Genomic DNA, 20,566 nt, shown 5'->3' on the forward strand with positions numbered 1-20,566 from the left:
CGCGAATGACCACGCAGATGTAAAGAGAATTGGGTAAGTGAATTCGGGAGGGACTCAGTTTTCTGGAGAAACCTCGGTTTCTACAAACCAGCCCAGGTCTAAGGGGGTGTGGCATCTGAGCAGTGTCGGCTGCTGCGCAACCGCTCCCAGCATTTCCTCCAGAAGTGCGAGGCCAGGGGCGGCGGGCGGCGGGCTGCGGCGAGACTGGGGAGCGGTGGGCGTGGCTGGGGAGGGGCGGGGCCGCCGGAGGAGGCCGGAGGCGCACTGGGGGCGGCGCTAGGACCCGCCAGCGGCCCCGCCAGCTCCCTGGAGGTTGATAAAGCGGCGGCGGCGTTTGACGTCAGTGGGGAGTTAATTTTAAATCGGTACAAGATGGCGGAGGGGGACGAGGCAGCGCGAAGGCAGCAGCCGCACCAGGGGCTGAGGCACCGGCGGCGGACCAGCGACCCCAGCGCCGGGGTGAACCACGTCTCGTCCACGACCTCCCTAGGTACGGACTGGAGGGGCAGAGGCTGCAGGGGCCCTGCGGGGAGAGGCCGTGGCCGCTCGGGCTCGCAGGCACCAGCCTCCAGTGGCGGGGTCCTAGACCTGGGCTGCTCCGCTGTGCGCCCGCCCGGCCTCGCCTCGCCCCGCGCTGCCCCGCGCGCCGCCCCACAGCGCTGCCGGGGCCCGCTGCTTCGGGCAGCGGGCGGCGCGCGTGTGCGCCGGGCCCGGCCCCCTGCCACAGCGTGCTCGCCCCGACCTGAGGGGGCGGCCTCGAGCGGGGGCGCGGGCCGGGCCGGGCGCGGGAGGTCGGCGGCGGCGGCGGGACAATCGGTGCCCTCGCTCCTCGCGCGGACGGGGAAGGAGGACGGCCGGGGCGATGGGCCTCGTGGAGGAGGGCTCGCGGACGGCAGGCACCTCGCCGCCAGGTCGGAAAGCGCTCCCGACACCCTCGCGGGAGCGAGCCGCAGTCCGCAGGCCGGGGCTGTGTCCTGGGCTCGCGTCCTGGGCTCTTCGGCCCCCGAGCCCGTTTGCGCGAGTCGCGCGTGGCTAGGGTTGCAAGTGTGGGTTTAGGTGTCAAACTGGGGTTATGAGCCCAGGGGTTACTAGTCATTCGGGTCAGACTGAAAGTGTCTGGTGTGAAGTTACCTGATCCTTCGCTCCTCGGTTTTGCTGAATGTGAGCTCCTACTGTACGTGTACCGGGCGCCCCCGCCCCCTCAAAGACGCAGTTGCACTGGCACCACAATGTTGTGTTTCTCTCACTCAAAGCACCCCTATTTTTAGGAGTTTAGCATTTGATCTTTCACTGGGGTGCGAATTGAACGCATGAAATCTTGATTGAGAATTTTGATGGTGCCTAATGACAGTTTATCAAAGGCTTATAAATTGTAAAAGCCTACAGTTATGTACGTGCAGCCAAGATGTATATATTAAATATACCAGATATGAGCGTGTGTTTTAGATTTCTTTTTTCACAATCTGAAAAAGGTCCTGCTGGATGAAATTTAAAACATTTTGATTAAATATTAACCACAAGGGTTCACTTTAATGAAAAAATTTACTTAGAATACACTTCATCATTCATGGTAGGTCTTGGACATATGTCAGAGGTGGTGACAAACTAAAATTTTCCTTAAGGAAAAAGGCAAGGAAATAAAGCCTGTTTTATTATTTTCTGCCAACCATAGGACTTGACAGAACTGTTTACAGTGCTAGTACTCTATAGAAAAGAATACTACTAAAAAAGGGGCTTTGCCTTAGAGCTCTGCTGGTGGGATTTCTCAAGTTCCTTGGAATACCTATGGATTGCTTAGTTTTTGTGGTGGGACTTGGAGTGCCCGTGGATATGTGCTTTCTTTTTTTCTTAAGTTTATCGTTTTAGATGTAGTTGAAAAGTATTTTATGTACTTGCTTCATCAGGGTGGCATACATTTTGACTCTGTCGTGGTTATGAACTTCGTTATGCTCTCGTACATTGAAAAGAGATGAGTCTTTTGAGACTGTTAAATAATAGGGCCCACCATTTGTTAAATGTTCTTGTCAGCTACTCGGTGGATTTTGTCTTTTTTTTTTTTAATGAGAGACACGTGGAAGTTCACTTGATAACTGTTCCTACCAAATGACTGCCCTAAAACACCCCTTGTACGAGCCATTTTGCTCTGAGTCACCCATTCCAGCATTAAAAAACCAAATAAGCTTGTTAGGATTTGTGTTGAAGGTAAGAACAAATAGGCTGTAAATGATTAGGGACTCATCTATTTTTGATTGTGTACAAAGTTTTTGTTTTTGCTTTTTGGAGAAGTTGAGCTGAGTTGGGGTGAATCTGAGTTACTTTGGTAGTTAAGACCTAGAAGATGCTTTTTGTCTGTGTTTAGAGAAATACTGTTTTCGGGAATGTAGGCTTTTTAGAAAGTAAAAAAATACGCATTATTGACTGTATATATTGACAGGATTCTGTACATGTGATTAAATCTACTGAGTAAATTGTTTTGAAAATCTGTGAAATTCTTTTGGGGAGAAGGAGCTACCTTATAGAGATACTTATTTTAGGGAAAATAAACCATGAGTAAAAATGAGATTTTTTTTCCTGTATGTGGAGTGTACATTGGTGTGCATATATTAGGATTCCTGTGTGTGTGACCTGTATTATAAATTTAGGATAAAGTGTTTGGATAGTCATTAATAAAAATAAGTCTTAGAATTGTTAGAACTTTTCCAAAATTGTGCTTTTTCATAATTGATATTAGGCAGCTACCAAGAGTATGGTATTTGGAAAACTGATTATCAACTAGTGTAATGATGCTGGAGTTCAAGATATCTTTTTTAAACTGTGGGACTTAGTAGCAAGATGAACATAAAAAATTGTTTATGCTCACGTGGAAGACCTATTTGACACACAATTGTAAGCAAAGCTGCTTGGCAGGCTCTCAAAATTAAAAGCCAGAAATGTAAGGGATAAGAGTAGAAGTTAAATTATTTTTGTCATGGTGATTTACAGCTTGCAAGAAGAAGAGTTTTCAATGGGGTGGATGCAGAGAAACAACTTTCTTCTTTTTTCCTCTTTGTCTTTCTCTTTTTTAAGTGTAATGGTATTCTGATTTTGTAGCCATTGTGAGATTTCAAACCCCAGATGTATTACTAACTTTCTAGAAAATTTAGGCTTTTTTTTTTTGACCTTAAGAAAGGAAGATAGATGTGAACGTAGAATAACTGTACTTGAGCCCACAATGAATTCAAGTAAGTTTCTTGCCATCCTTTATTATCCCTTGCCACCCAGGATATAGAACACTTGAGAACTTTCTCTACAGCTTTCCAAGTGTTTAGCCAGAAGAAAACACATCTTGAAAATACAATGACAATAGGGTAATATTTCGTACTTTATAAAGCACTTTAAGCATCTTGTCTTGATTTTATGTATTTCTTAAAAGCCTTCCCGAGAGAATTCAGTTATTCCCAATGGAGAGAGTAACTGATTTACTGATTTCTTCAGTCACAGAAACTACTGAGGCACTCTTGTTTTTTCTTTGTACTGGGGGTCGAACTCAGAACCTTGTCTTCTCCAGGTAGGCAGTGCCACTGAGCTAAATCCCTGGCTACTGAGGCACTCTTACACATCCCTCGTTAGACTTGGAAGAGCCTAGAGGTCCTTCTTAATTGGACACTATCACAGTAATTAGAGATAGCTGGGTAAGACTTGGTTGAATAAGTTTGAAATCATACTGATGAGGAAGGGAGAAGATAGGGCAGTTTAAAAAGGAAAGAGAAGAAAATCAGTAAGTAGACTGGAAAATTTAGTAGGTGAAAAGGTAGATATAAAAAGTAAAGTAGTGAAGTAGAATAGATCTGCTTTTGTTTTTGTTTCTTGTTTTTTGAGACAGGGTCTTGCTATGTAGCTCAGGTTGGCATTGAACTCATGGTAATCCTCCTGCCTCAAAATGGGATTGCAGGATGTGTCACCGTGGCCAGCAGATCTGCTTGTTATGGACATTGAGAAACATGAAGTTCAGAAATGCAAAGCCAAAATAACTTTTACAAATTATTTTTCAAGTTATTAGTAAATAGACTTCTATGTGCTTAGTTATATGGACATGTTGTGAATAGAGTTGTGTAAAAATGTGTGTACTTAAGTAGCCACCTTCACTACTCTGAGACAACTGGCTATATAGTAATTGGTTTTATGGGCAAGTGAGAGCTACTAGAAACAACACAAGTCATGAAAGACTAACTTATATATCCTTTATTTTCCTAAGGAAATAACATGCATTTTGACTGACTTGGATTTGGTCTTCTGGCCAGTATAAGTAGAACCCATGGGATTCCCTTCCTAAACCACTAGCTTAATAACAATTATTCAAACAACCTGTATTACTGTGGTGGACACCAAAATAACCATTTGGTGGTTATATCTTACTAACCTGTAACTCTATTTTTTTTTTTTTTTTTTTTTTTTTTTGGTACCAGGGATTGAACTCTGGTACTCTTGCTTGCACAGCAGGCGGCGAAACCACTGAGCTAAATCCCCAGCCCCACCCGTAACACTAATAACTAGCTAGAGAAATAAGTAATGGATGAAAGATGTATATCTAGGATCTGTAGCACATTTTATTTTTTACTGCAAAATGCCCAGTTGTGGTAGAGAAGAAAGCTAGTGCAGTGGGAGAAGTTATAAGCTCAGTGATTTTGCTTAAACTCTGAGCTTTGAAGTCCTCATATACTGTAATGATACTCTTTTTTTTTTTGTTACCGGGGATCGAACTCGGGTCCTTGCACTTGCGGGGCAGGCGGCGAAACCACTGAGCTAAATCCCTGGCCCCCCATACACTGTAATGATAATCTCCTAACAAGGCTGTTGTGAGAAGCAGATGATAGGGTTCAAGTATTCATAACACAGTTTGTAAAGCTGTGAATTAGGCAGTTATGTAAGAATGTAGCAGTTTGACTACTTGTACTATTACATATATGCTTATATTTGCATTATAGAAAAAGTTAAGACAATTATTTTTCCTGTAATGTGAACAGAAGTTTAGTTTGGGCAAGGATGAATTTATTTAGTTAGGGCAAGGTTAGATTTATCTATAAAATGCTAACAGTATGGTTATGATATGGTTATTGTGAGTATTGAATGTGACAAAAGTGCTTAACCCAGGGCCGGGGATTTAGCTCAGTGGTCCTGCCGCCTGCCTTGCAAGAGCAAGGTAACGAGTTCGATTCCCGGAACCAAAAAACAAAACAAAACAAAAATGCTTAACCCAGTGCCAAGTATTCTCTTGGAGGTAATTATTACTATTTGATTATTTAAGACAAGACTTTTTGTTTCTTGGTCCTCCCCACTCTGCCCCTCTCTTCTGGGGATCAAAATCAGGGCTTCCTGCCTACTTAGGCAAGTCCTCTATCACTGAGCAACACCCCTAGTCCTATAAGATGAGACTGAACTAAAAATTAATGTTTAAAATAGGTGACTTGGAAAGCCTTTGTTCAGTTTTAAAATAAAAGTATATATTCACACTTCTTAGCTCTTTATTTCTATAAACATGTATTTTTTTGAAGCAAAACATTTATTGGTACATTTTAGATATACGTAACGATAACATTCATCATGGGGAGTTTGTACCTGTACATGATATATCTTGCTTCTTTTTTCCATTCCCCTCCCCTCCCTTCAACCCTTCCTCCCTTCCTTATTTACAGAAGCTTTTATAAACATGTATTTTATAGAATCACTTAATCATGTAGTGAAGTTACTTGTTTTCTGGAGTTTTTCAGTTACAAGATTCAATATGAGTTAATTTCTTCGTTTAAGGTCATGGAAGTTTCAATATATTGACTTTTCAAATAGTAAATCTGCAAAATCTGACTTAAGTCTGTTATGTACAGGAATACCTGAAAAATGACGGGCTTGAAATTCTACTGATAGTGACTCCCATTAAAAAAACCTTGTGCACCTCCAGTATTTAATCCTTTATAATAGTCATAGATAGTGATCTCCATCCTTAACTTTTTTTTTTTTTTTTTTTGGGTACCCGGGATCCAACTCAGGACCTTGCGCTTTCAAGGCAGGCGACGGAACCACTGGGCTGAATCCCCGGGCTGTCCTTAACATTTTAACTAAAGACTTCTGAGTTCTGTAAATGTCCTGTGATATCTTTAGAATGGAGACTTGGATTTTAATATTAGTAATATTAGTATTGTAATGTTTGTAACTTTTTTTTTTTCCTTGCTAATGGTTGATATCTACCAAGCTTACAGGTCTTTTTCCTTTCAAATTAAAGAGATAATTTCTATACAGAGTCTTTAGAAACTCAAGCCCTTTAAAAAAAACTCTCAAAAGGGGAGAAATTGGCTCACTAAACAAGTTGCTCTTTTTCATATTCAGATAAGTGGATTTAAAAGAAATCAAATTGGATTAAATTCAGTTTTATTAGAATGGGGGGTTGATTTTTGAATGAAAAATCAGAGCTCTTTATGGGAAAATCATCCTTGTTCTTAGAGTTTTTGAAAGTTATTTAAAAACTTCAGAGATTCCTGTTTTTATCAGACCTTTTAAGTTTTTAAATACATATAATAATATGAATGAACTGTGAAGTACTTGTATAGAGTTGAGGCTTTATATTGCAAGAAAGTAGTAGTGTACTTGGTTAATCTTTCTTAAAAAACAGCTCAGCTTGGCGTGGTGGCACACATCTGTAATCCCAGCACTCAGAAGGCTGAGACAGGAGGATTGCTGTGAGCTTGAGGCCATCCTTGGGTGCATAGTGAGTTCAAGGCGAGGCTGAACTCCACAGCGAGACCCTGTCTCACCAAAGGGGAAAAAAAAGATTATTGGGTCAAATGACAGTAAAGGTTATACGTGCTGTCTCTCTATTAAGGTTAGTTTTGTGTTTGTTTACAAACACAGTAGGTCTTGATTAAAAACAAATGTCAAGACATAAGCAAAAATGACACATAACTTTCAATCTGTATTTCTTTGATTAGAGTTGATGTTGGAAATATTAATATGGTAATTGAAAATGTGAATTCTTTTTTTTTCCCCCATTAAGTTTATTGGTACATTTTAGGTATAAAAAACAGTTACATACATCATTGGGATCTTGTACCATTACATGAGTATCTTGGTTCTTATTTTTTTCCCCCTTCCCTCTGCCCTCCCTTCACCCCCTCCACCGTTCCCTATTTGCAAAGACTTTGTTTCCAGTTTTTTCCTTCTCTCATAGAAAATGTGAATTCTTATTAATGGCCTTTGACCATCTCTCAGTTTCTCTTATTTTGTAAAAGCCTTTTTTTATGCAAGAAATTATTCATACATGGTTTGTAATTTTGTACTTTTTGACCAAGAATAATGTGCTTTTAAAAACGTAAGAGATGGGCATGGGCCACACACCTGTAGTCCCAGCACTCAGGAGGCTGAGGCAGGAAGATTGCTTTGATTTCAAAGCCAGACTAAAATACGCAGTATGACCTTATCTCAACCCCCCCCCCAAGCTTTGTTATTATCATTTGGCATATTGTGTAGCTACCTTGAAAACAAGGCTTTTTTTGCTTGCTTGTAGTAAATACCTGCATAAAAAAGAGGGAGATCACTATTCCAAGCTTTCATGTAGAAGGGAGATCAGAGGGGCCTTATACATATTTCTGAGTTTATCATTCAGTTTATAAGTTCAGAAGTAGAATTAGTGTTGAAAATTTGTGGAGGAGAGTGGGTTTGTTGTTGTTGTTTGTTTATTTGTTTTGGTACTGAGGATCAAACTCAGGACCTTGCAAGGCAGGTGAGGTGCCACTGAGCTAAATCCCTGGCCTAGTACATCCATTTTAAATGACTAAAGTTTATCTTTCTTTATGGCAGAGTAGTATTCCACTGTGTGTAAATACATTTTCTTTTTTTAAAAATAACTTTATTATCAAACACACACACATACAGAAAATTAAAACCATTCGTAGAAGAACAATGCAAGGGGAAAAAAACCCTACAATAATATTCAAATACAGTAGAACTCAACCAAAACAAAACTGAAAAGCACTTAAACATTTTTCCATATAACTTAAAAAAGCATCTCAAGCACCAACAAGACACCAGAGGATGTGATTTGTTTCAGAAAGGTTCCCAAAACCAACATTGAACAAATAACGATCTGGAAAAAAACTCCAGTTAGCATACTCCACATAAGCCAAACTTCTCCCTAATTTAAATTTCGATACAGTCATATGACATGTGATGGAAACACAATCCGAGAAATATGTTATTAGACCATTTCATCCATGTGTATCCTTAATTACACTTTCAGTTTCTTACACCAGAGAAACTATTCGGTATTTATACATGTGTGTCCTATTTATTCCACTTAAGAGGACGGCCTCAATATGCATCCATTTAGCTGTAAATGTCTGTAGTTTCTCGTTCTTTATGGATGTGTAGTACTCCATTTTATATAAAAAAAATCTTTATCCAGTTTCCAGTTGATGGGCAGTTGGGCTGTTTCCAAGCTTTTGCTATTATGAACTGTGCAGCTATAAACATATCGCTGTGGTAAGATTCTTTTAATTCTTTTATGAAGATACCCAGCAGGGGGATAGCTGGGTCGAATGGGACCTCTAAGCCTAGTTCTTTGAGGTATCTCCATACTGATTTCCACAGTGGTTGCACCAGTCTGCACTCCCACCAACAATGGAGAAGGGTTCCTTTCTCCCCACACCCCCTCCAGCATTTGTTATTAGATGATTTCTTAATAGCAGCCATTCTTTGTGGGGTGAGGTGGAATCTCAGTGTTGTTTTCATTTGCATCTATCGAATAACCAGCGATGTCGAACATTTTTTTGTATATTTATTTGCTGCTTTACTTCTTTGTCTGAGAAATGTCTGTTCATTTTCAGATGCCCATTTTTGAATTGGGTCTTTGAATTTGGGGGGTCTGATGTTTTTCAGTTCTTTATATATTCTAGATAGTAGTTCTTTGTCTAAAGCACAGTTGCTGAAAATTTTTTCCTATGTTGTAGGTTGTCTCTTAGCCCTGTTGGTGGTTTCTCTTGCAGTGCAGAAGCTTTTAAATAAGATAAGATCCCAGTTGTTGATTCTTTGTGAAAGTTCCTGTGCCACTGAGGTTTTGTTCATAAAATCTTTTCCTATACCAATATCTTCAAGAGTTCTACCTAACTTATCTTCCAGCAAATTTAGTGTTTCTGTCCTAATAGTTAAATCTTTAATCCACTTTGATCTTAATTTAGTGCGTGGTGATAGGCATGGGTCAAGTTTTAATCTTTGGCAGGTTGAAATCCAGTTTTTCCAACACCATTTATTAAATAGGCTATCTTTCCTCCATTGAGGATGATTGGCTCCTTTGTCAAAGATGAGGTGGCTGAGCATATCTGTAGTTGCTTCTGCATCTTCTAATCTATTCCACTGATCCTCAGGTCTGTTTCTTTGCCAATACCATGCTGTTTTTATCACAGTAGCTTTGTAGTATAGTTTCAAGTTGGTGATTGTTGCCCCCAGCCATATCTCTGTTGCCTAAAATTTCTTTTGCTATTCTAGGTCTCTTCTGGTTCCAAATGAATTTTTGGATTGTTTTCTGTAGTACTGTGAAATATATTGTTGGAATTTCAATTGGGATTGCGTTAAACCTATATAATAGTTTTGGAAGTATGGCCATTTTCACTATATTGGTTCTTCCTATCCAGGAACAAGGGATGTCTTTCCATTTTCTTATTTATCTTCCTCAATATCCTTTTTCAAAGTGTTACAGTTTTCAGTGTAGAGGTCTTTTGGTTCCTTTGTTATATTGATTCCTAGATATATTTCATTTTTTTAGATGCTATTGTAAAAGGAATTATTTCCCTAATTTCTCTGTCAGTGAGTCTGCTATTTGTGTACAAGAAGGCTATTGTTTTTTGAGTGTTGACCTTATATCCAGCTACTCTACTGAATCTGTCAATTAAGTCTAGAAGTCTTTTGGCAGAGTATTTTGGGTCTTCTATGTAAAGTATCATATCATCAGCAAATAATGACAATTTAAGTATGAGTATTTCTACCAGCAGTGTAAAAGCCATCCTGTTCACGCCAACATTTGTTATTATTTGATTTCTTGATAATAGCCATTCTTTCTGGAGTAAGATGGAATATCAGTGTTTTAATTTGCATTTCTCTAATGGCCAGCAATGTTGAGCATTTCTTCATGTATTTATTTGTCATTTGTACTTCTGTGAAGTGTCTATTCTTTTCACTTGCCCATTTTTTTTTTCCTTTGGTACCAGGGATTGAACTTAGGTCCTTGCACTTGCAAGGCAGGCAGTGGAACCACTGTGCTAAATCCCCAGCACTTGCCCGTCTTTTGATTGGGTCTTTTATTTTGGGGGGTCTTAATTTTTTTGAGTTCTTTAGATATTTCTAGATAGTAATCTTCTGTTTGAGGAATAGCTGGCAAATTTTTTTCCCATTCTGTAGGCTGTCTTCACTTTGCTGGTTTTGCTGTGCAGTAGCTTTCTAATTTGATAGGATCGTATTTGTTCGTTCTCAGTATTATTTCCTGTGCAATCAGGATTCTATTCAGAAAATTCTTGCCTATACCTATGACTTCAAGAGTTTTACCTAGTTTATCTTCCAGCAGGTTGTTCTTGTTTTATTTTTATTTTATTTTTTTTCCGCTACTGGGGATCAGACTCAGGACCTTGTGCTTGCCAGGCAGACGCGTGCCACTGAGCTACATCACTGACCCTGTTCTTGTTTTAATATTTAGTTCTTTGATCCATTTTGATTTTATTTTAGTACATGGTGAGAGATACGGGTCTAGATTCAAACTTCTGCATATGGATAGTCCATTTTTCCAACACCATGTATTAAATAGGCCATCTTTCCTCCAGTGTAGTGTATGTTTTTGGCCCCTTTGTCCTAGATCAGATACAATAGTTGAAGGTACCTGGGGTTGTTTCTTTCTTTTTTTTGTTTCTCTCTTGTCTGGAGTTGTTTCTGCATACTCTGTTCTGTTCCATTGATCATCATGTTTTTGTGCTAGTACCGTGCTGTTTTTATCACTGTAGCTTTGTAATATAACTTCAAGTCTGAAATAGTGATGCTTCTTGCTTTGCTCTGGTTATGCAGGATTGCTTTGGCTATTTTGGGGTTCTTCTGGTTCTCTATGAATTTTAGGTTTGTTTTCTCCAGGTCTGTGAAGAATGTTGTTGGCATTTTGATTGGATTGCATTAAATCTGTATGTGACTTTTGGAAGTATGGCCATTTTGACTGTATTGGTTCTGCCTATCCGGTAACAGGGAATATGTTTCTATTTTCTCATGTCCTCTTCAATGTTTTTTCAGACCACTGTAGTTTTCATTGTAGAAGTCTTTCATTTCCTTATTTTAATTCCTAAGTATTTAATTTTTCTTGGTGCTATTGTGAATGGTATTTTTTTTCTAATTTCTTTCTCAGTGGGTTCATTACTAGTGTATAGGAACACTATTGATTTTTTTTGGGGGGGGTACCGGGGATCAAACTCAGGACCTTGTGCTTTCGAGGCAGGTGCGGTGCCACTGAGATAATCCCCAGCCACTATTAATTATTGTATGTTGATTTTGTATCCTGCTATGTTTACTGAGTTTGTTTATTCTTTTCTTTTTTTGGTACTGGGGATCGAACTTGGGTCCTTGTGCTTGCGGGGCAGGCAATGGAACCACTGAGCTAAATCCCCGGCTCCTGAGTTTGTTTATAATCTAGGAATCTTTTGGTGGAATGTTTTGTGTGTCATGTAGAAGATCATGTCATCTGCAAATAATAATAATTTGACATCTTCCTTTCTTATACATATCCCCCTTTTTTTCTTGCTTAACTGTTCTTGCTAATGTCTCGAGTACTATGTTGAACATGAGTGGTGATAGTGAACATCCTGTCTTGTTCCTGATTTTAGTGGGAAAACTTTCAATTTTTTCCCATTTAATATTATGTTGGCAGTAAATCTATCGTAAGTGGCTTTTATCAGTGTCTTAATTTTTTTCTCATTGCTGAGCAAAATACCTGACACAAGTTAAAGGAGAAAAGGCTTATTTTAGTTCACAATTCATAGAGGTTTCAGTTCATAGTTGGCTGTCTCTGAGGTAGGGCAGTATGCCAGAGAGGCATGGAGGCAAGAAGCAGCAGTGAGCCTTCCTTTTCCTTTCTGTCCCATCCAGGCTACAAGCCTTTTGGTTGGTGCCATACACACCAGGGTGGGTCTTCTGCCTTCAGTAAATCCATTCAGCCACAACCAGAGCTATTCCAATCCAGTCAACAGAGAAATCCAGTTACTGCACACCCATGATCCACTCACTCCCAAATCCCTGCTTTGGAGCCCATGAAGCTTTGGGGGACATTTTATGGTTTAGATATAAACCATAGCAATCAGTTTGAGATAAGGTCTTTCTATACCTATTTTATTCAGTGTTTTCTTTCTTTCTTTCTTTCTTTCTTTCTTTCTTTCTTTCTTTCTTTCTTAACATGAAGGGATGTTAGATTTTTTTCAAAGGCTTTTTTTCTGCATCTGTTGAGAGGATTATGTGATTTTTGTTCTTCTATTTATATGATGTTAATACATTTATTGATTTGTATATGTTGAACCAACCTTGCATCCTTGGGATGAAGCCTGCTCTGTCATGATGTACAATCTTTTTGATGATTCACTGTATTTTGTTTGCCTGTATCATGCTGAGGATTTTTGCATCTGCATTTATTAAAGATTGTTCTATAGTTCTCCTTTTTAGTTGGGGCCTTGTGTGGTTTTGGAATCAGATAATCAGCTTTCAGTAGTGACTTTGAGAGTATTCATTCCCTTTTAATTTCATTAAGGATTTTGAGGACTGTTGGTGTTAGATCTTACCTAAAGTTTTAGAATTCAGCAGTGAATCCTTCCCAACCTTTGCTTAGGCTTTTCTTAGTTGGTAGGTACTGCTTCAGTTTTATTTCCTATTATTGGATTATTCAGGATTTAAAAATTACTGTTGGTAATTCATATTTATCTAGGAATCTATCCATTTTTTTCTGAATTCTCTGATTAATGTAAAGGTTTGTGAGGTAGTTGTTAATCTTTTTTTTTTTTTGGTACTGGGGATCGAACTTGGAACCTTATGCTTGCGAGGCAGGCGCCGGAACCACTGAGCTGTTAATCTTTTTTTGAGCCAGGAGTGGTGGTACACACCTGTAATTCTACCACTTTGGGAGGCCGAGGCAGGAGGATTGCAGTGAATTGGGAGGTCAGCCTGGGCTACCTAGTGAGTTTGAGGCCATCCTGGACTAAATAGGGAGACTCTGTCTCAAAAACCAAAAAAAAAAAAAAAAAGAGAGAGAGTATATAGTGGAGAAATGCTTGACATTATTATTCTGGGTTTTTTTTTTTGGTGCTGGGGATTGCACTCGCCACCTTGCGCTTGCCAGGCAGGAGATGGAACCACTGAGCTAAATCCGCGGCCCATTCTGTTTTTTTTCCCCCTAATTAGTCACATTTTATCTATTTGGAAGGATGCTTGTTTTTGGCACCATCCCCCTCCCCCCCTTTATAGCACAACATTTATTGGTACATTTTAGGTGTACATAATGCTAATGCTCATTATAGGGAATTTGTACCTGTACATGGTACATCCCACCATTCCCTTCTTTTTACAGTTGATCTTGTAGTAGGAGTTTTGCCTATATTGAGACACATCTGGAATTTGAATACTTTTCCTTTTTTTGGTACCAGGGATCGAACTTTTTCTTTTTCTTCTTTTTAAACTGCTAGTATAATACTCATCTTAGGCAGAGAGATTGTGGCAAAATAGAATTTAGTGTCTTATATCCATAGTTTTGACAAATACCTTTTTGAGATTTGTCATGATAACCCTATTTATTTTATTTTTTATTTTATGTATGATATATTGTTTTATTTTTAAATTTTTTACCAATTGTACAAATAATACATGTTTATTGCTAGAAAAAAATTGAAAAAAACCCCTGAAGAATAAAGTGAAACAAAAAAATCATCCATAATCATAGAATATATAGACTAAGCACTTTTAGTATTTTTGTTTGTTTTCTCCTCTTTATTTCTTTTAAGATCCGCAGGAAAGAGGTGTGCAGGTAAATAAGTAGATAAATAGGCAGACAGGCATATTTCAAGAAATCAAATTGTACCACAGATATGCAGGATGTGCCAACAAATGCACAAGTACCTTTTGGATGAAAATCAGACAAGAATACACATCACTGCGAAGGGTGTGTCATGCACAGTGGTATTAGTAAAGATTTGTCATTTTTACATACTAAAACTAGGTATTGGTTAACATTTGCTCCCTGAAATTGTCAATTCATTAATTTTATTTGACTTTTTATGTCAGAAATTTCCTGTAGTATAAAACAAAATTTATAAACATTATTTTAATGACTGCATCATAGGCCATTCATTATATTTATATACCATATCTTATCACTGGGCATTTATTTTAATCTTAAGCTGGTTCTGCGTATACGTGTGTGTGTGTGTGTGTGTGTGTGTGTGTATGATTCCTTTAGTAACTGGTTATCTAAAATTTTTTACTCTTTTATGGATTTTATACCTTTGCCTTCCACAGAGTTAATTTTTGAGCCAAAAGGGAATGATTAAACTGGCTGACTTAAGGAAATCTGGTTTTGGTGGCTTCCTGATCCCTGTGTTACAAAACCTTGGAGTCAAAAATACTTTTTGAAATGGAAATGGAATACCTTGTCACCCAATAAAGGCTTTTATGAAAAAAGAACATCCCTTATAAAATATATAGTATAATTTAGTGTTACCGGTTTTCTAGGCTAAAGAAGAATGTGTAAGAACTAGCACTTGCACATATGTTTTCCCAATTTTACTGTCACCTTGAGTTTGGACTTCTTACTGATATCCAGGCTCTTCCAGTACTGTACCTTATATCTGATGTCCCTGTTTTTAGACTTCTACTAACTTCTTACTCATCACTTTAAATTTCTGCAATGCAGTTTTGATCTTATCACTCTTCTGCTCCAGAATTCTCGGAGACTCTCTCTGCTCAGTGATAATGCCATGCCTTACATTCTTTGGCTACATTTTTAAGGTTAGCCTTAATCTGACTTCTAGGGCCAGAGAGAGACAGCCATCTCCAGGTGTCTTCATTGATAGCCATAGTTTATTTTTTTAATTTTTTATTTTTTTGTACCGGGGATTGAACTTGGGTCCTTGTGCTTGTGCAGCAGGCAGCGAAACCACTGAGCTAAATCCTGGGCCTGATAACCATAGTTTAAGTAACTAAATCTGGTGCTGTTTTGTTTTACCCAAGTAGCATTTCCTTTATATTGTCCTTTTTGTTTTTTTTGGTACCAGGGATTGAACTTGGGTCCTTGCTCTTGCACAGCAGGTGGCAAAACCACTGAGCTAGATCCCCAGCCCTATATTGTCCTTTTATACCTTGAGAATAAGGATGTTAGTAGCAAATTGTTCACTAGTATCGTGCTCTGTTCTCTAGTTATTAGCTTGAAATAGGGTAGGAAGCTTTTTACAGTTACAACATACTGAGTAATAATTGTACTGAGCATTGTTGAAGTCAATAAATATGAATATTGAATATATATGCATATTATGCTGAAGATGGTCAAATGTCTTTTGATTGCATCTTCTATTTTAAAGGTCTGCAATTTAAAACTTACCCTTCTAAAAAATTTATGAAGAAAAAAATGTTCCCTAGATGTTGGGGAACGTGTATAAATGATTTGCTGATTGTATACATGATTAAATTTTGACAAGGAGATTTAGTTTTGAAAATAGATGTATACCAAAAATTTTAATAATAACCATCCTTTTTATGTAAAAATCACATTTTTGGTAACTTTTTTCAGGTTTCTAGATATTTTGAGCGCATAAGAATTCAGACGGGTTTATTCTATGTGCTACTTTGGTGATAAAGGAGTTTGGCATAGTTGGAAGATGATGGATTTGATAATTACAGAGATCTGGCTCTGCGTCCTCACGTGATTACTTACAAAGTATTTGTCCTTGCAAATTATTTAATCTGAGCCCCACTATCCTCTTTTATGAAAATAAGAAAAAAACTAATATCCCCACGAAGTGATTTTAAGCATTAATGAAACAATGTATAATATTAGCTCAGAGTAGGTACTCTCCATGTTTTCCTGTCTTCTGTAGTAAAAAGTAGAACATCTAAAATTCTTTCATATGGTAAATTATTTTAAAGGATGAGAAAGTTATTAATAATGTTTTCCTCTCTCCTCCCAGATACCACCTTCAGATTTTGCCTCAAATATTTTTCCTTAGGAGAAATTTTCTCTGATCATTGTTTTGTAAATGGCAACCCCAGGTTTCATTCCTTTTATTTAACCTGTTTTTATTTCTTTGAACTATTTAACACTAGTGGATGTCATGTATATATTTTCTGTTTTTCCACCTTTAGGATGTAAACTCCTAAGAACAAGATTTTTTTGTTTTGTTCACTATTGAATCTTCAGTTCCTAAAACCATGTTAGATGTTCAGTCAGTATTTATACAAGAAATACAGGTTTATGCACTTCCAATTCCAGTTCTTTCATCCTATGCCTCAGAATTACCTTGGTGGTGGTTAGTGGGGTGCTTGTTAAAAATGTAGATGGGCCACTTGCCTGATGAAATGAATCAAATTCTGGAGGGTTAGGATGCAGGAATCTTTACTTAGCAAGCCATGTGGATGGTGTCCATGGGATGAGACTCACTGTTTACTGTGTGGCTAAGGTTAATTAAATGACATTATTTGTGACTGAGTTGAGTTGTAGACCCACTGTGATTCAGTTACAGATGTGCTGACTGTACTAGAGCAAGCAGTTTTTTCTTCCAATTTGTTAATGAAGGGTTATGTGTATAGTTGTGGTATACTCTAGTTTTTGTCCAAAAATCCAGTTTTATCTGGAACATTAGGAATCCAGAAATTTCAAATACCAGATGTTAGTTAATCCATCTCTCCCAAATAAAAACAAACCCTTTAATTCACTCATATTCTGTCCTTGTCATTTTTTTTTTTTGTCCTTGTCATTTTTGACTCAGAAAAGATTAGCTCTATCACTTATTTGATTTGTTTGTTTGTTTTTGGTACCGGGAATCAAAGGGAATCAAACTCGGGTCCTTGGGCTTGCAGCAGGCAGCAAACCACTGAGGTAAATCCCTGGCCCTCTATCACTTATTTGAAATGATAAGCATTATTCAGAAATATGGATTGGTTTGCATCTCTTTAATTTCTGTGATTATACCACTGGGGAACAGTGAGTGATCTTTGTAAGAATTACAGCACTGAAAGTATTTGGTATAGTGGAAACAGCATGGATTTAATGTAAAAATCTTGACGTATGCATATACTACATTTTAGCTGTAGAATCTTGAAGAATTTAAAAAAAACTTTTTTGAATGTCCACATTTACTCTCTGAAATGGGAATAATAGCTAAGTCACAGTTGAATGGATTAGTTTCACAGTGCTTGGCCTAAAGTCATTGAGTCATTCAATGAATATAAATTCTCTTCCCAGTGGAAATAAATTCTGAGACAATTGAAGATGTTTCATGGAAGACAATGTAATATATTTCAAACTTATGAAAGCGATAGATATAATAGATGTCCAATTCCTGTTGCATAGATTTAATACATAAAATTTGCCATACCAGTTTTGAATTCTTTCTACAAGAAAAATAAAATGTTACCATAGAGTTGAGAGGTTCTCCCTATACCTTTTTTTTCTTTCTCTATCTACACTTATTCTGAAGGTGGCATATGTTTCTTTTTTTAGTATTTCTGTAGTGTGTATATATATTTCTCCGTATATAGTATTTTGCTGTGTTTGCAAAATTTTATCTAGTGGTTGATTTACATTTTCATTGAACATTTGTACCTTATCTATGTGTAAATATTTATATTTCCTTTATTTTAAATTCCCTGGCTTACGGTTTGTTTATCCATGGGTATAAGGTGCTCCTTTTTTTTTTTTTTTTCAAACAATTACAAACAAAACTTTAGTGAATAAGAAATCATGTCTCTCTTGTATATATGCTGGAAGGATATAAACAACCTAGCTAAAAAAAAAATTAAAGAATTTTGATTATTGTGTTTTCTCTTTAAAGAATTTGACCACAGAACACAAGTATATTCCTCCCATTAAACAAGATACCTATGAAAAGATGCAGAGCCTTTGTTATGTCTTGTCTTGAGGTGAGATTTTTCTGCAAGACTTCTTAGAAGAAAATGGAAGAGAACCATAGTGTGAGGACTTGCCAAACCTTAGACACTTCTGAGTTTCTGAATTTCTGTATTGTTACTTAGGCTCCCCAGAGCTGCCATTTATTCTAACATCTCTTAACAAGCCAACAAAGGTGACTTCATAAACTGTAACCTCATGTATTCAAAATATCTGATTTAACCTCAGAATTTTCTTGATCTTACAGTACACTTATATTCAGTTGTATGTTTAAAGAACTGGTTAATTGCAAGCTGTGGGAAAAATACTGAGTTCACATATTTATAATCTATTTTACATTTTACTTCATCTATTTAGATAAATGCTTAAAAGCATTTTTATGCCACAGTATTCTTTAAGTGGGAACAGCAAAAATTGTATGACATCAGTGCTGGTTACTATGGAAACAGGATAAATTTCAAGTAGAAAATAATTTGTGAATCTTATAGGAAAAGCAGCTCTACTTTCTGATTTGACAGTAATGAAGGAAGATGAAATATATATTCTTTAAAGTATTTTTTAAAGCATCTGTGTTTTAGGATGGTCTATTATTGTTGGCTAGAGGGGCAGAGCTAATTAGAGGGAAAGTATTTGATAACTGACATTGTTAATAGGTCCTTTTGGATTCTTCCTAGTTTTGTTTTGTTGTAATTTGTGCTGTAGTTCTAGTTTTGTATGAGAGAAAATTTAACCTTATGCATTTTTACTGACATTATCTTATAGGAGCAGATTCTGAGTTAAAACTATTTTCTTGTAATATTTGATTGCCTAATAGCTACTTCTCTCCTTCAAAAAAAATTTTTTTATTGAAGTCCAGGTTTATGTCTTTGTCAATATTCCTATTCCAGGATACATCAGCCTGGGAGGTAGAAACAGCTCTGTCATAAAGCTTACTCTGATGATGATGATCACTTTTGATCAGTAGTTTTCAACCTGAGCTGTATATCATATTAGCCTTTTAAAGCACCTTCTCCTTCTGTTTTTTTAATGTAGTGATTTTTTTGTATATTGTGTCTCTTTTGTGCTTTATATGGAATCCTCAATAGGCTGAAGTTTTAGTTGTATCAGAGTATAAGCACTTTTCCAGGAAGAATGGAGGCTTATAGTTTGGCTTGAAATTTTTGTCTTTCCTTGAAAACTTTGCTTTAACATAATTAGAGACTACATGAAATAAAATTATCTGCATGGCATTTACATACTAAACACTTATAAAATACTGTGACTCTTGTTACTCTGCATGTTCTGAACATTTGGAGTGTTGGTATGTCTTGGAGTTAAAAATGCACACTTTCAAACTTTACCTAAGACTTAAGTAGAGCCAGAATAAGGATTTTAACAAGATCATCAAGTGATTCCTGTTCATATTAAAAGCTTGAGAAGCACTGCCGTAGAGGTAACATTGAATAAGTTTTAGCTCAGTTCCCTCCTATCCTCCCATCTCCTGTGTTTTGGTCATGTTTTCCTTATTTCTAAAGCAAATAAAGTGAATGAAATTAATGAATTTGGGTGCATATCTATAAAGCCCCTGTGAGGGCCTGGGATTTAGCTCAGTGGTGCCGCCGCCTGCCTTGCAGGTGATCCCCCGTACCCCAAAAAACCCCCCAAAACAAAAATGAAAAACCAGATTATAAAGCCCCTGTGAGTGATATATTAGATTTAAATATTGAGTCTGTTTTCAAAGCATATGTATTAGAACTTGAAGATATGTTCTCAGATGTACAATATTCTGAGGATATGTACAGTTTATTGATTCTTTAAAAACATAGGACTGGGCTAGGGATTTAGCTCTGTGGTTCCACTGCCTGCCTCACAAGTGCAAGGTCCCGAGTTCATTCCTCAGTACCAAAAAAAGAAAAACCTTTTAGGACTTAGACAATGCCAGCCCCTCCCCCAATATAATAGGGGATTGATCCTAGGGCCTTTGTACTGAGCTATATCCTCAGTCCTTTTTGTAAAATTTTGAGACAGAGTCACTAAGTTGCTGAATTATCCATGCTGGGCTTGAATTTGCGATCCTCCTGTATCAGCTTCCCAGAGTGCTGGGATTACAGGAGTGCACCACCATGCCTACCGTTTTATTTTTTAACCACAACCTCAAGGCATGATCAGGTACTGTATTTATAAGAATTTACCCACAAAGAAGTAAGTAAATATGTCACCATTGGAAACATTCCAAATTATGTTTTCAAGGCCGTGTATTCAAGACATGAGAATACTATAGATTTTCAGTTGAATGTGTGCAGTGTGAGAATTGGGCAATTCCAGTTTTTTACCATATTGGTAAAACTCTTATGGGCAGTTATCCTAGAAGAATACAGTACAATGTTAATTAGAATGTGTTTGTTTTGGAAGTTGATTACTAGAGTAGCTGTTTTGCTTTAT

At 37.6% G+C, this 20,566-nt stretch overlaps 1 protein-coding gene across 3 annotated transcripts in view; it reads left to right on the forward strand.

Annotated features, from left to right (window-relative positions):
* The first annotated feature begins 331 nt into the window (after window positions 1–331).
* The window catches only part of Atl2 (atlastin GTPase 2), a 65,455-nt gene continuing 45,220 nt past the window's right edge, over window positions 332–20,566 (forward strand). For 2 of the 3 annotated variants that reach the window (XM_004839314.3, XM_004839313.4), the window contains exon 1: window positions 332–490. In XM_004839314.3, coding sequence (XP_004839371.1) covers window positions 373–490 — 118 coding nt within the window. In that variant the 5' untranslated portion in view covers window positions 332–372. The remainder of the gene's footprint in view (window positions 491–20,566) is intronic. The other variant, XM_087216461.1, reaches the window with a different exon arrangement.

Source organism: Heterocephalus glaber, unplaced genomic scaffold (genome assembly GCF_053883595.1).
Source record: "Heterocephalus glaber isolate CG9 unplaced genomic scaffold, H.glaber_assembly_v1.0 deba00001457, whole genome shotgun sequence".
Lineage (NCBI taxonomy): Eukaryota > Metazoa > Chordata > Mammalia > Rodentia > Bathyergidae > Heterocephalus > Heterocephalus glaber.